Genomic DNA, 16,279 nt, shown 5'->3' on the forward strand with positions numbered 1-16,279 from the left:
GAGGACATGGTCATGTTCTGGTGTTGAGGTCTTTTCTCTTGAGACAAAGGAGTCTGTTTAATTTCCTTTTGGGAGTAACATTTTGGACTCATGCAAGGCAGCAAATCAATCTGACATACCAAGGGCGTTGTGTTAGCCGATTCAATTCTGCTTTCCATCTGTAACAGATTTACAGGAACATGATGCACTTGTTTATCATGAAAAGTAAAATCAGACATCAGGCATACATTGGAAGTGATTTATAGGTCAGTAATAAACGTACTGCAATAAGCCACTGCTAAATTGTTCTTTGACTATCAAATATGAACTGAATCTTGACACATGGCATCTCTATTAAATCACTTTTTAAATAGTAACAAGAGGGGATTCATTGTTGTATAAGAGGGAAATGGCTCCTATCACTAATGGTTTTTTTTAAAACAAAAAACAACAACAAACAAAAATAAATATTTATGAGTCACATATTTTCTTTAAGTCATATGAACCGTCAGTCTGTCATTCTTTATATTTTTGTCATCTGGGTCAGTCGCTATGCCAGCTGTTCTAGCCACTTAAAGTCAAGTTGAGGTCGCCTCTACAGCGCAGGAAGAGAAAGGACGATGCCTTCAAAATAAAAGCATAATGTATTAAGTTAGCACGCAGAAATAAAATTATATTATGTGAAATGTGATCATTTTTTCCTGCACATGTTTTGTTATTTTGGGTGGCAGATACAACACAGGAATATAAATGAGTTTGTTTTCAAAATAAAAGCACAATAGGGTAAGATGTAGCATGGAGGGTGCATATATATAAGAACATTTTCAGCATGAAGCATCATTATGAAATTTTATACTCAAATGCTTACCTTTCTGCATCAATTTGCCTAAAATACATGATGTCCTCTGTCGCCCTCCAGAACACCTATGTTATATTTGTGTATATATAGAGAGAGAGAGAGAGAGAGAGAGAGAGAGAGAGAGATACCATGCAATTAGTGCCTGACATTGTAGTATTTTGCTTTTCTGTATATCTTTACATTAACATTATCTCTTTATTATCTTCCTGCATCCTTGGAAACTATTTTAGCAGCTGTTTTAATTGTATTTTTTTTTATTTTTTAGGTTACTATATATAACTGTTTTGTCGAATTCTATCAAAGGAAATAAATACAATTTTCATTTTCATTTTCTTTTTACATAAACATTTTTTTATTCATATACATTTTATGTTAATGCAGTAGTTATAGCCTGGTAGTATTTTTGGATGCCTGCAATTTAATTTGAAGAATCCTGAGGGAAGTCCTGCTCTGTTTGTATTGCTGCTGTAGGACGGTGGTGGTGTGCAGCAGCTGTAGCAGCCCTGCCCCATTTATTTCATTATCAGTGTGCTGCTGAACCCACATGTAGCTGCTGTGTTTCCACCCAGCACTGATTCAACATGTGAACCACCGGGGTGATGCTGTGAAGATGATGAAGGACTCATAGCTGCTGATTTGGGGGATTTTATTTCAATCAAACACTGCTGATATGAAACTCATGGAATATGGATCTGATATGGATATGTTGCAAAATCCTACTTTTTCTGAGTGTTTGTGTGAATTCATCTCTGCCTGATGGCGAGGACGCCTCCTGTGATGGAGCGTTTGATATTTATTTTGTTTTAGACAGGTGAGTGAATATAGATCTGTCTGCAATGCATGTTTTTGCTGGAGGAATAAAGAAGCCAACATGGACAGAACAGTATATTAATTTAATATTTGTTACCTCAGTGCAGAGACAGACTTGACTCAGTCCTCTCCATGTATGGCTGTGTTTAGTTTCCCAAGTTCCCCTGCTGCTTCACTGCAGGTTTGACTGAGTTTGTTTTCTGAGTTCATCTCAGTGTATTATATTGTTGTTAAGTTTGAACAAACTAAGTCCTTGACAGACATTCCAGCAGCAACTGAATAAATCATTGGCTCTCTATTTATATGCAACAACAGAATAAACTGAAAGACTCCCTTTCTGTTTATTTTTTCCATATGCATGTACAATATTTGTCTGTTTGGACTGATCTAAACAAGTAGGATGCAGGGGAGTTTTAGGAAACCTGATAAAATGTGGGATTTGTACATGAATCTGCATATTGTTTTAGATATTTATGTGTTCATCAAACTCTTTCACTGTTTACACGATTTTTACATGTATTTATTTTATTTATATTTCAGTTCTTCTACTCAGTAACCCACACAGTCAGTACATCATTGCTTACTTACTACTTAATTTATGCAGTTTATACAGAAAATATAAGCTATACAAATTACATTAGTTTATCTAACACTTTCTCTGTTTTATATACCTGTGTTGTAGTCAGGATCACACATACTTGGTGTTAAATCCTTTGTTGGATATATTTGAGGCTTCATGTTTGGAAGAGTGAGATTCATCATCCTTGTGCTGCCTGTTTTTGCAGGTCAGGCAGTGTGTTTGGACACTGGCATGAGATCTATGGATTTGTGGAGCAGCTCACGAATAGGTTTGTCAGGTAAGTGAAGTGGTTGTTGCGTCCCTCTCTTCTCTCTCCTGCCCTTCCTCTCTTCTCATCTCCTCCTCCTCAGATTTTGGGGGTATTTATACCATGAAAAGCCTTAGAAAATGTTTAATGCAGTTCAAAACCAAGTGAAAAAGTGCTTTACAGACACCCAGGCTTATTAAATTTAAACCACAGTCATATTTAAACTTATTAAAAAAGACTATTTTAAAAGCGAGCAATAGTTTAGGTCTTTAAATTATAGTACAAACAGTAGTAGTGAGTAGAAAGTAGGCCATGTCTATTTTGGGCCTCAGACATCATTCAAGGCCACCAACTGCTCCAAAACCCCTCTGGGTAAGGGTGCAGAGGGGGTGTGTGATATCTTTAGGTTTAATGACGGGTTGCTAAATATGAGCAGAATCATGAGGCCACATGTTGAAGGTGGTGCCGACCACAACAGACAGTCCTGGACCCCTTTACATCCTGGAGGGTAGAGAGAGGAAGTAACAGTGATGAGGTTAAGGGGTTCAGTTTCCTGCTCTGTGGAGATTAGTAGTGGGTCAGTAAGGCACAAACAGCTAACTAACATAAGACATTTAATGACATAGGATGCAGCTTAATGTATTGTAATGTTAAGTTCATGGATTGTCAATTAATTTCATGTTGTGTTCTGTTATATTGTACAATCCAGGTTCACATGTTGTGTATTGTTATGCAAAGTCATGTTATATTTGGCATTAAATAGAATTTATGTCCAATTAAAAGCATATATACATGAACAGCACTTATAGGAATCCTTTATTAGGCTACATAAGGACCAAACCCTACTTCTAATTCTGATCTTAAAAGGTCCAAAACCTAGTTTTGGATTTTATGTGCTTTTGTCCCACAGATAAGATTCACAAGCGTCCTGTGTGTGTTTTCTTTAGTCCCAGGATGAGAGTTTCCTACATCGTCTTTTCAGCCAAAGCGGTTGTTATACTGCCACTAACTGGAGACAGGTAAGGTCCCTAGCTCTTTCCATCCTTCTCTGCCTCGCTCCCCTAATCCATCTTCCTCCGTTCCCCCAAACTGAAAAAGCAAACAACATAACACAGATAACAGATCACACAGAAACTGGGCTCCTATCAGTCTTTATTTAGACTGTGTTGTCTGTGTTTTGTGATGTGGTTCGCAGGTCGAAGATAGACGAAGGTTTGGAGAAGCTGAGCCAAATCAAACCGGCTGGTGAAACTTACATGCACGAAGGCATGATGGCGGTAAGTACACTCATCTGCCAGGAACTGTAATCCTAACACAGACAGCCACTTCATCTTTATTTTTAACTTAAACTGCCACCTCAAAGGTGAAATTTAGCACAATCAACCCACTAAATGTTCTTTAATTTTGGAATAGAGCTTGTAAAATTTACTCTAACACATCAACAACCAAAAACCTGCTGTGGGCTATGTGCTTTGTATGTTTTGGCCTTTTCTCTCATTCTGTATACTAGTATGTTATCATAGATTTTTTTTTTTAAGTAAAATGAGTGGATGGCATGTTATCAGATATTTCAAGCAGCTCCAGGGGGGCTGGCAACATAAAATGTTTCAGAAGTCCAAAACATACAACAGTAAAAGTGTCATTATGAATTTAGAGCAACACATGTGCACAGTGTGTGTGTGAGCTCCACTGAGTGTGTGTCAACTTTAACTCTTCAGGTGTCCGAGCAGATGAAGGCACAAACTTCGCCATCATCGAGCATCATTATTGTTCTGACTGATGGCAAGCTGGAGGTCTTCCCCTATGAACTGACTGTACAGGAGGTACTGAACACAAAAACATGATTTACTGAAGATAGTTTTGTTTTCTTATGTGGTGTGTTCATGTGCTTTTTTTTTTTTTTTTAAAAAAGTGTTTTCACATCAAAATCAAGGTTGTTTGACACATCCACACACTGCTTAAATCTTTCTGTTGTTTTACTAAATTACAACACTCAGTTTCAAGTAATAACAGTTTCAAGGGTGTGTGTATCATGTTGCATGAACTGAGCCAAAAAGAAAAATATTTATCATAGTAAAATCTGCTAGTATGTTTTGGTAATAGTGAGCTTTAAAGGGACAGTTCAGCACCAAATTATTTATATGTATTTTTCCTCTGCCATTAATCAACCTAGATTGTGTGAGTTGTCAACTGTTGGAGATATCGGCCACAGAAATGTCAGCCTTCTCTCAAACATAATGGAACTAGATGGCACTCGGCTTGTGGTGCCCAAAGTGCCAAAAAAAAAATCAATGAGAAAACCTACACTGTATTGTCTCTCTTCAGAGACCATGACCCGCTTAGTCGAGATAATCAACAGAGCTTGTTTTGAGCAGTTTCTTGAAGAACTATTTTCTTTCTAGTGATCTACGCCAACTGTATCACAACAAAACATGCATCTACTTCTAGCTGACGTAGCACCAGAAAGAAAGAAAATGGGTCCTACATGAAACGGCTCACAACAATGTGAGTTATCTTAAGCAATCGGGTCATAATTTATGATAAGAGATGTGTTGTGGGGGTGCCTGGCGGCTCAGTTGGTGAAGCGGGCAGCCCATGTATAGAGGCTGTACCTTCACCGCAGCGGCAGCTGGTTTGAGTCCGGACTCGGCCTTTTGCATCATGTCATCCCCTTTCTCTCTTTTTCTCTCCCCCGTCACACTACATCTGTCCTATCTAATAAAGGCAATGAAAGCCCCAAAAAATATATATTTTTAAAAAAAAGGAAAAAAAAAGAGACATTGTTCTTCTTTTCTGATAACTGGTCAGACACATGGGTTTACTGCATGCCAGTAGAAACTCTTGACTCAAGACCTCACTCTTTGTGTTGTGCTTCCCAGGCTGATAAAGCCAGAGGGTTTGGAGCCAGAGTGTACTGTGTCGGGGTCATGGACTTTGACCACAAACAAGTAGGTACACTTTTTTTCTATTTGCCTCTGAACGCCATGAAGCACTGTGAGAAAGAACACTTCTCTCTGCTGGTGATACTGTGGTTGTTTAAACACCCAGGTTTTATTTGTCTTTCTCTCTCTCTGTGTGTGTGTGTGTGTGTGTGTGTGTGTGTGTGTGTGTCAGCGTGTGTTAAGTTGTGGTCAGAACTTCAATGGGCGGTTGTTTTTGGCCCAGATATAATAACACACCTTGACCTCATTGCTTAGTCTGTTTGAGTTGAGCTGAAACCTCCTAAGGACAGAACAGCAAGCAGCTGGCCGGGATTTATGGTTCGTGGTTTATGCCGCGTTCAGTTTATGTAAAAACATGGAACAATTTTTGTAAGGCAGCATGTTTTGAGTTATCATATCTTAGGAGGGATTTTGATTTCTTCCTGTGCAGGTATCAAGTTGTTGAAAGGGCAAATTGTGCTCAGAACAAAGAAGTAAGAATGAAAATGTGCCCTCAAAGTTGTTTTTCATGAATAAGAATGAGACCAAATGTTTTCTAATGGCTGTTCTGACTATTTGAAATATAAAGGAAAAAAATTCTGCAGTGTTTGTAGCAGTTTATTTGTCATAAGTTTACAGTGCAAAGCAGAAAACTGTAATTGAATTTGTTGTGAAATAGGGTGCTACAATTTTTCGTTTAAAGTGGCAACCCATGCCCTAAATCATTTCTGCATTAGTGTCATTTGATCTGCAGCAGCATTAATCACAATATAGTCACTGTATTGATCTGTATAATAAATATAAACCCTTTAAATCCTGGACTGACAGCTTTTGGTGCTGTGTTAAGATGTTTTTAGCAAGCATTTAAATCTTTGAAACATGAGAAAATTTTGAAAATATGGGGAAAAAAGGCAATGAGCAACTTGTCAAGAAATGTCCTACAAATTGAAAAAAGAGAAAAAGTAAAAGACGACAAGAAAATGATCTGAAAATTAGCTAAAAACAAGAGAATCATTAGAAACATGTAAAAAAAAATATCAGGAAAACAATATTTATAATTATTACAATTATATATTTCGACTTCTACAGAAAATTATTAATATTGTTATTATTATAATAACACAAATTTTCAGGTAATTTTCTTGTAGGCCTAACCTTTTATGATTTTTTTGCTTATTTCTGGGTCATGTTAAGATGTTCACTTGCTTTTTTTTTCCCAAATCAAGCCAATTTGCTCAGGTTTCAAAGAATTAATAGGCATATCTGAATGGCTTCAAAAAAATAAAACCCATGACTGGAAAATTTTTCAGTAATCAGCGGCTGCAGCCGTTCCTCTGCCCGGTTACTGACCAAGTGTACTTTGCGGTCCAAGGAGGAAGTAATTACATCACTCTCTAATTAAATAATGCCAGGCGAGCTTCCTGTTCTGCTCTCATTAAAGCAGGAGATGAAAGCTTGAGCCAGCTGTCCAGAGCTTTCATCTCCTAGAAACAGACTTTCCCTCCCTAAACGCTGCTGAAGCACTGAACTGAAACAAGCAGAGGACCTCCCAGAGAGTTAGTGAGAAATAAACACTGAAAACTCTTAAAATAAAATGAATTTAGAAGGTGTGTAAACTTTTCATTTTTTGTCTCAGCTTGCTGAAATAGCAGACAGCACAGAACAAGTCTTCCCTGTGCTGTCTGGGTTTCACGCCCTCAAAGACATTGTCAACAAGGTGAGGTCAAATCACATAAAACATAAAAACATTTATTGGCACACAGTGTGGGTGACATCAGATGTACAACCTGTTTCTGACATCTGTTTCCTCCACACAGATCCTGAAGCAGACATGCGCAGATGTATTCATAATAGAGCCGTCAAGCGTTTGTGTGAATGGTAAGTTAGTTGTAAAACACTTGCAGCTTGTCTCCAGTAATGGAAATGCTGGTCTTCAGTTGGTCTATCACTTATGTCCAGGCGATATGTCTCAACAAAAATTTCTAGCATTGACATGCAATTTTGCACCAAACACTGATGGTCCTCTGAGAAAGGCGCCTAATGATTTTGGTGCTCTCCAGACTTCCTTTAAAGGGCTAGTTCACCCCATTTATTGTTCTTTTATATCAAATCCTTCACCCTGCTGTTTTGGCCAGGACTCCCTTGAAAAGGAGATTTTGAATCTCCGTGGGACTATTCATGGTTAAATAAAGGTCAAATTAAAAAAAAAATCTACTGCTAGTTCAGCTTACTGAGCAAGCAAAAATTACAGCTCCACTGAGGAGGACACCATTAATTGTTTAGGCTACATCTCACACTGTCACAAGCACGAGCCTCTCATCCATGAGTAGATGCACCCCTCCTTCTGTGCAGTAATACGTGAGTTGGTGTAGTTTTGTAGAAAGAAAATAGCTCCTACATGAAAATGTTCACAACACGGTCTGTGGATAATCTTGAGTAACCTGTTCATGTCATTTGTAACGAGACTATCTGTTAAGTTTTTAAAATGTAATTTTTTGGTGCTTTGAGTGCCGTCTTGTTCGATTATAAAGGAGAAGGCAGGCATCTCTGAAGCTGATATTTTCTGATTCTGATTCTGATTCAACTATCTGCAGCTATCACCAAAACCATCTAAATTGGTAAATAACAGAAAAAAGAGAGGGAAAACAGCTCTTTTTGATTATTGAGTAAGCTGTCCCTTTTAAATGCTGATGTCAACTGCTGTTTGCAGCGATTCAAGTACTGTGTCTCAGTGGTGTATTAATGGATTGGATGTTTCTCAGAGTCTTTCGATGTGGTGCTGAGGGGCAGCGGCTTCAGTGGATCTAAGAGGACAGACAACGTACTTTGCTCCCTCACTGTCGACGAAATGACATATGGTCAGTAAATGCTTAACACTTAACACACTCATGCCATGCTTCAGATGTCAACTCATAAACTGGCCTTTTGATGCTAATGCTATAGATGCGTTTACTATGACCCTAGTGGTATTAAGCAATTTTACAAGTTTACTCACTAATGATGCTAAAACATGTGCCATTTATAACACAATACACTTTTGGATTTTGTGAATTTTTTATTTTGATCTCCATTATTTGTTACCAAGCCAACAGCTACTCTTCCTGGGGTCCATGTTAGGAACATTGTAAACAACATAATCCAATAACATCATCTATGAACTGAAATGTGATACTGGTGCAGATGTCTGTGCTGCAGTGGAAAGTCAGAGTCACGACGTCCAGAGACAAACAGTGGCGGCTTTTTATTGACTTCAGCCAGAGAACAGAGGACACATTATGAGACTGAGCAGAGGGAGGGACATGCTCTCTGTCTCATTAGTCTATTCACAGATCAATGTCCTCTTAAAGTCACTGAGAGGACATGAAGGGATAACACATGACAGTATCTTATCTTCCTTTTCTTCTTCTAACCAGTTTGTGTGTAACTTTTCTGCTGAAATTTCTTACATCCTTTTTTTTATGTGTGTCCTGTCACTGTGTTGCTTTGACATGGAACAACAACAACAATAATAATAATAATCATCATCATCATAAATCTATTAACCTATTTATTAAAATTGGTCTTCTCATTAATTAAAATAATTACTAGGTAGTATTACATTGCAAAATACCAAACAAAAATTGTGCAAAATTTGATGATCTATGATTGATTGTCTTTCCAGAGTTAGAACACCATACGCAGCATTTCTATTAGCCAGTCAGTGTGCATGAAGTGGCAAATTTCTTTTGCAATCCAAAGTGATGTGTTTTTATTTCCTTTAACAACTAAATTATTTATAACTTTGTTGATTTTTATTTTTGTAATGTTGTGTAAAAACATTCCTTCTTCTCAGACCAGAAGCCCAAACTAGTCAGAGACGGTTATCTGCTGTGTCCAGCTCCCGTTCTGCACAACGTCGGACAGTAAGCCAAGACACACACACAAAGTGCCCGTAACTATTTGAAACTGCAAACAAGTTACAAGTCTTGATTTTAGCACAAGGTTATTTCCTAAGCGCAGAAAACCTCAAAATATAATTAAAAATGTAATCACAATTTCATTTTTGTAAAGTCACACTTTAGTATTCTGGCCATTGTTATTTAAAGATAATTGTCTGTTGCTGCAGTTTCCCATAAAATAAAACAGTAGCCGCAAGAATTTCTTAATCGACAGCTGAGAAACCACACTCGTGTTTAAACACTGCAAATAGTGACTGAAGCTGTCATTATGTATGGTCAGTTTTTATGTCCTTTCTGGAATTGGCTTTCTCTCTTTGTTGCACAGTAAAATCCTTGTGATTAAATTTAGAGAGAAAAAAAAATTGCAAATATCAGAGTCATGAGCATCTCCGTGCCTCGTCTCCCTTCTCTCTCACCGTCACGCCAACACCGAGTTTGTGTCTGCTATATATAGAAAAAGACATTCATTTTTTGAGGAAAAATGAATTCAGTTCTGGAAAGTAACTTGGCACGATATCATTATAACATCACTATGAAGGCATTTTTCTAACAACCTGGGCTCAACCCAGGCCTATAAAATCATAATTGATATTATGGGTAATCAAAGTCAAAGTCTGATATGTCCCTTTTCTAGGAGCAAATTGAAACAGCAATAGAATTATATTTGTAGATCACTATGACCCAATGTATCAGTCTATAGTTCTTCCTTCGTCTAATCATAACACAAGGCCTGTGCAAATACATCAGGTTGAAATTGGAAACCAGAACTCTGTTGTGTGTGTGTGTAGCAGAGGGAAACCAGAACAATGTTTACAGTGGAACTATCAGCAGCTCAAAATGTTGGATGCACTGAAGCCAGTCTGACCAAAATATATCTGTGGCATTTTGAGAGCGAGCCAAAGCAGATTTAATAACTTCACCCACTTCAAACAGCACCCTGTCTCTCCCCCTCTCTATCTGTCGCAGTCGCTTCTCATTTTCCAACAACACCCCCCCTTACTGAAACACTCAGGCTTAGTTTGATAATTTCTCAAGGACAACACTTACTTGAGTCCAACTCCGAAAGTGGGAACCAAGTAATATTTAGCTGAAAACTACAATGACAAAACAAGGAAATCTGATCAAGAAAAGATAAGAATATGAATGGAAATGACTTCCTTTTTCAGTAAGTCCATGTTCTTGGCACTGGTGCTTTAAGAGTCCACAGGGAAACTGAAAAGGTTACCAAGAAACATTGTTATATGGCAGTGCCTTCAAATTTTGTAGTTGTTAACCCTTTAAAGAGACAGTTCATCCCAAAATTGAAAATACATATTTATATATATACATACCTTTAGCACTATTCATCAATCCAGATTATTTTGGTGTAAGTTGCAGAGTGTTGGAGATATCAAGATGTCTGCCCTCTCTCCAATGTCTTGAGACTAGATGGCACTTGGCTTGTGACTCTTAAAGTGCCAAATATATCAGTAAATATATATAATAAAAAAGCAGTAGCAGTAATGTCTCTCTCCAGAAATTGAGACATCGTCAAAAATTTAATCTGCTGGTGAATTTATTCATGTTAAAAGGCGCTTACTCTTGCCAAGTTTCTCTCGATGTTTTCTTACTTATGTAAAGATACACACAGCAAGTGAGTGGGAGTGATGTAGCATGATTTTCCATAATTGCACCCTCTCGCCATGTTCTGTATTTTCCACCTCAATGAACGCTCAGTAAATGTTAATGTTGATGGCTATGCAAGAAATATTTCTTCATCTGATGTTATTTTTAGTGATTCTGTCTGATAATTGCAGATCAATAGAAGTACTGGTCAGCCTTAACAACGGACAGTCCTTCATCTCAAGTCCCATCAAAATTTATGCCACAACGTGTGTGAGTATTAATCATAAAGTACCAAAAAACACCACTCATGATAGTTTGCCAGTAATTGCAATAAAATCACAACAGTATGAATACAGCTGCAGTTTGTCTTGTCGAGAAAAGCAGTTATCATGCTTCCCAGTCGTAACTGAAGAGGAAAGTATGTCTCTTTGAAATGGGCGAATAGTATCTCTGAATAAGGATACATATGGTTCAGTGGCATTGGTGCTAGTGTAATAATAACACAGCATACATAAACACCTTCCCTGGATGGTATAATGAGTGTAGCTGATTAGTTCATGTTTATTGCAGTCAGATGGGACCTGGGTGCTCTGGCTCCTGTTGGCTCTGTTGCTGTTAGTGGCTCTGGCCTTATTCTGGTGGTTCTGGCCTCTCTGCTGCACTGTGGTGAGTTTACAGTCCATGAATGTCTCCAATTCAGGCCTCGTGGAAGTGCAAACTGTAATCCAGTGTTATTGTTATTTATGGATTCAGCCCACAAGTTTAAGTGTTGCAGTTTGGTCAGGGTTTCTGTGGTAACACTCTTTATTTATTTTGTCCCTCGACAGTGTTATTACTTGTCCATATTGTTTCTTACAGGTGATCAGAGACCCACCTCCCTCTCGCCCACCTCCTCCACCTCCTGTCATTGTGAGTAGAAGACAGACTGTTATAAAACATATTTGTCTTATATTACCAGCAAGGTCATTTTGAACCTGAAGTTTGTTTTTTTACGACATGTTGCTAACTTGGCAGTGACTGGAGTGAAGAAGCAGAGTAGGGATTTCTGACACCACTTTACCAACTTTCAGGATGCATGGAGTAGGGAAAAAAAGAATGAAGAGGTCAAAACTCCATCATCAGCAGCTATAAAGAGCAACTTTATAGAAAGACTGACTTTCTGTTTTTAGCCTTCATCAGAGTTGGCCCTTATGTAAGGACAGATGTTCTGTTGATGTTTATTTCAAACCAAAATTAAAGATATATTTCCCTATGAAAAGCAACCCCAGTAGTGCCTTAAAAAGCAGTTTAACCAAAAGCCAAAGATCCTTACATGCATAGTTTAGTTCAGGCAGGTTTAATGGTCGCCCTACTAAGAGAAGGCTTTGTTCTTTAACTGAGATTGAAGACAAAGGCCCTGTTTGTACCTGGTATTAAGAGCCAGCTTGGGTGGTCTGATCACACATCGACAACTCATATTCATATGTCTGTTCACACCTGGGATTAGAATGCATCTCCACATGCGTCTCAAGTGACCACTTTTAGTCAGATCTCACCCTCTATGCAAATAAACGCAAAGACCAACTGTGAGAGGCAGTGAATGGAAGATCCACCATGATGGCAGAGGGGGTACAATTTCTGGATGTGAGAAAGCATAAGTTAGCATGATGAAAAGTACCCCTGTACTTAAAGTACATTCTTGATCCGATAACCAAAGACACATGTTCATATCAGGCGTAAACAAAGTCTTTGTTATGCTAATTTAAGAGCTACACTTTTTAGTAAAATATTGTGCATTTCTGAGGTTGGATAATCAGAAAAAAATCTGAGTTTCTGCGGAGACAGTACGACAGAGTGGCTATCATGAGGCCAACACCTCAGGATAAAGTAAGAAACCTCACCTGCAGTATTTCTCTCCAAACCAATTAAACTCATCTTGTGAGAAAAAAAAATCTGAGTTTTGTGTTTAAGGAGGGGAATCAGTGTCTCATAAGTCCAAGTGGGCTGGGCACTTTATGTGCATGACACAATAAATAACATAACTATAATCTAACTAACTGCAGCTGTGTCCAACAGGGTGCAGCACCTGTAAATCAAACAAACACACTTTATTTAAGTCTTGCTCTTTTTTTTTTGGATCGCCACCAAGACACTTAGTAAAAGTAATAAAATTACCTACTTGGATATTTTAATTGAGGCAGCATCTGCTGACATTTAGTGCTACTGCATCACTTGAGCATTTTCTTCAGCTATTAGCCAGAGTGGTTACTGTTTGGTGTTGAGTCATTTGAAAATATTTGTCATTGCATTAAATATTCATATTAAGTCCAGGTGGGAATGAATGATTTGGCCCTAAAATGTAGATTATAATATCACTTTTGAATCATAACAGTCTAAAGTTATGTGCTGTGACTGAAAAGGTTTACAATAATATACAGGGCTAGATAATTTTTTTTCCGCTTAGAAATTATTTTTTCAGTCATTATTTAAGTTGACTTTTATTGTTTTCAAGGAGCCAGACGAAGATCCTTTACCCAAACACAGGTGGCCTACAGTGGATGCCTCTTACTATGGAGGCAGAGGTCCTGGGGGAATCAAACGCATGGAGGTAAACAGAAATAAAGAAAAAATAATCAGATTTTTCTTTTTTTCTTTTTTTTTTTACTGTTTTTACCAACATTCATTTAGGTAAGCTTCGACATTTTGGCAAAGTGTCGACAAACAAACTCATTGTGGAGTCTATTGGTGACTATTTGGCAGCTGAGTTTGCCCCCATCAGACAGCTCTGTGATGTCTGTCATTTGCACTGATGGTCTGCAGGTGCGTTGGGGGCAGATGGGGTCCACAGAGGAAGGGTCACGGCTTGAGAAAGCCAAAAATGCTGTGGTCACTATGCCTGAGGGAGTAGACGAGCCCTTTGTGCCCCGACCCCCACCACGACCTCCTCCTGTCTACACCCCCACACCACAGTCCAAATGGTACACTCCCATAAAGGTGAGACTCGTTAATCACCACTGACTCCATCACTGATGTTCCTTCACGTGCATACAGATAAATCTTCTGATGTGCATACTGTATACCATTATTTATTTGCATTTTTATGTTGTGTACTTGATTGTGTATTCGACTTGACCTTCAGGGCCGTTTTGATGCATTGCGGGCCTTACTGCGGAGACAGTACGACAGAGTGGCTATCATGAGGCCAACACCTCAGGATAAAGTAAGAAACCTCTGCAGTATTTCTCTCCAAACCAATTAAACTCATCTTATGAGAAAAAAAGGACTGCTGTATATCAAGTTAATGTTAAAGACAGTTTAAAGTGCTGCACTTCTCTAAAACAAAGCAAACCCCAGGCCCTGTATGTGACAGGTGCAAACAGACTCCAACAACCATACATGGGCTACATCTACCCTACTAGAGGTTGTGGCCTTTGCTCAGATCTTGGCCCTCACTGCTTATCCTTTGTAGTTGTAATATTATGCCTTCTCCAACAGTTACAATTTTTGGTAGTGATTTGTTTCTCTCTTTTTCTTCCACTTTTCTTCATATTATATTATATTTCCAGACTTAATTATACCTTAAGATTGTAGCTTAAGTTAATGTCTTTCTAATAAATAAATAAATAAAAAATATGTCAGTAAATTAAAAAAAAAACAATGTGTTTGTAGTGCTGCTACCCTATATAAAGGGCAGATAAGGTGGTTTGACACACTATGAAACTTTAAACTGGAGCACCAAGGTAATTAGCAGGAGTAGTGAAAAAAGTGGTTTATACTAGATTGACAAAAAGTTCAGTGGAAAAAAACACAAAAGTGCAAGCAAATACTGAAAGATGTAGGCTCCTGGCAAGTGCCTACTTCAGTGATTGACATTTTAAAGCCTCACCTAACTGGAACACCCAAGTATGGGGTGGGCTTAACAGAGCAAGCACCGAAAGTCTCACAAAATAACTGACAAACCATCAGTGCAAAATTTCTGAGTTACTGCTGACATCGCAATTTACCTATGGGCACAGAAACACACCATTAAGCACAACTAGTTGCTGCAGAACTATCCTGCCTGCCCTCCTTACTCTTAACAGTGCCCACCTCCTCCCTGCTAACAGGACACAATGATGCACACCTGTTTGCACTATCACTGATTGAACACTTTCCCTCAGACTCTGCTCCAGTGAGCCCATGAAACAAACTGCTTGTGTCATTTATAAAATGCGACTGATAATATTAAAATATACCGAAACATTGGAATGAAATTCATAATTAAGTAGACACACAAAAAAAAGCTGTTGATTTGGGGGAATATGGCAAGCAAAAAGGGAGAAAGGCAACCTTTTCACAATTTTGATCATCATTTCTTCCTGCAGGACTGTCTGCAGCCACCCAGAAATAATTAACTCCTGCTGCAATGATTTAGGATTGCTTTCTTCCCATAACATGTATTTACTGATGTGATTTTGATGATTTATTGACATATTTTGTCCCTCTGGTCCTTTTGATGCAGGCCAAATCCCTTAATATAAGCAGGTTCTCCCATACATAAAAGACTCCACATTTCTCTTTAAGACATTTTAACTCTTTAACGCACGGTGTCTGCAGGCCCTTAAAAAGTCTTAAATTAAATTTTATTACTGTGAGTTGTAAATTTGAATTTGTGAGGTCCTAATGGCCACCAACATTTTATTTAATGTAATTTGTTCATCTTTTAATTTTTTTGTCAAATGCGTTGAACCCTTCTGCATGAAAGTCAACAATGTTACAAATCTTTAAACAAACTACTAAATTTAAAATTATGTTTTTACTTAATACTTGTATTTACTTGTAAAAATGTAGATTAACTTGACTCTCTCCAATAACCATATTCTCACATAAATCTACCTCTGCATGGGACCACATGCATATTCTAGGTTGACTTTATACTTCCCAGAAATAAAAAAAAAATTCTCCAAAAAATTGTCTTAAGTTTTTATAGAAAATATCTTGAAAAGGTCATAAAAAGCAATGAATTTAAGTGTCTAATACATGTAGACACACTGTCAATGACAAATGATCACATGCACCACATCTGGCTTGCTGTTGTTGTATGTTGTTTAATATTGTATTCTATTTAAAAATGTAGAATCTGCCACTGAATGTAATAAGCTTATCTGACGGTACTGTCCGTTTTGTCGTCTCCAGGGCCGCTGCATTAACTTCACCAGAGTGCAGAGTCACTGATGTTCAAACACGAGGATCAACACTTTTCACCTTATTCCAGTTTCTGACCAAAGATGAATAACATGCACATTCAGAGATGATTGTTTGGTTTTTGTGTTGATGTTTTTTGTAAATAAATGTATTTACTTATATTCTGGTGTTGTTGTT

General features: G+C 37.9%; 1 protein-coding gene across 1 annotated transcript; it reads left to right on the forward strand.

Moving 5' to 3' along the window:
* Positions 1 to 1,377: 1,377 nt before the first annotated feature.
* On the forward strand, positions 1,378 to 16,263 carry LOC121959731 (anthrax toxin receptor 2-like). The gene is made up of 17 exons (XM_042509203.1): positions 1,378 to 1,649; positions 2,434 to 2,505; positions 3,423 to 3,494; positions 3,671 to 3,752; positions 4,194 to 4,298; positions 5,355 to 5,423; positions 7,033 to 7,113; positions 7,214 to 7,274; positions 8,159 to 8,254; positions 9,229 to 9,298; positions 11,131 to 11,209; positions 11,510 to 11,605; positions 11,798 to 11,848; positions 13,431 to 13,526; positions 13,739 to 13,912; positions 14,058 to 14,138; positions 16,094 to 16,263. The coding sequence occupies exons 1-17, from the start codon at positions 1,525 to 1,527 to the stop codon at positions 16,130 to 16,132; spliced, it is 1,449 nt and encodes a 482-aa protein (XP_042365137.1). The 5' UTR covers positions 1,378 to 1,524; the 3' UTR covers positions 16,133 to 16,263.
* The last annotated feature ends 16 nt before the right edge of the window (positions 16,264 to 16,279 follow it).

The sequence above is a fragment of the Plectropomus leopardus genome, chromosome 20 (genome assembly GCF_008729295.1).
Source record: "Plectropomus leopardus isolate mb chromosome 20, YSFRI_Pleo_2.0, whole genome shotgun sequence".
Classification (NCBI taxonomy): Eukaryota; Metazoa; Chordata; class Actinopteri; order Perciformes; family Serranidae; genus Plectropomus; species Plectropomus leopardus.

Coding starts and splice junctions, on each gene's coding strand:
- LOC121959731 (XM_042509203.1), top strand. CDS start 1,525: ATGGATCTGATATGGATATGTTGCAAAATCCTACTTTTTCTGAGTGTT. Junction 1,650..2,433: donor ATTTATTTTGTTTTAGACAG/GTGAGTGAATAT, acceptor CTGTTTTTGCAG/GTCAGGCAGTGTGTTTGGAC. Junction 14,139..16,093: donor GGCCAACACCTCAGGATAAA/GTAAGAAACCTC, acceptor TGTCGTCTCCAG/GGCCGCTGCATTAACTTCAC.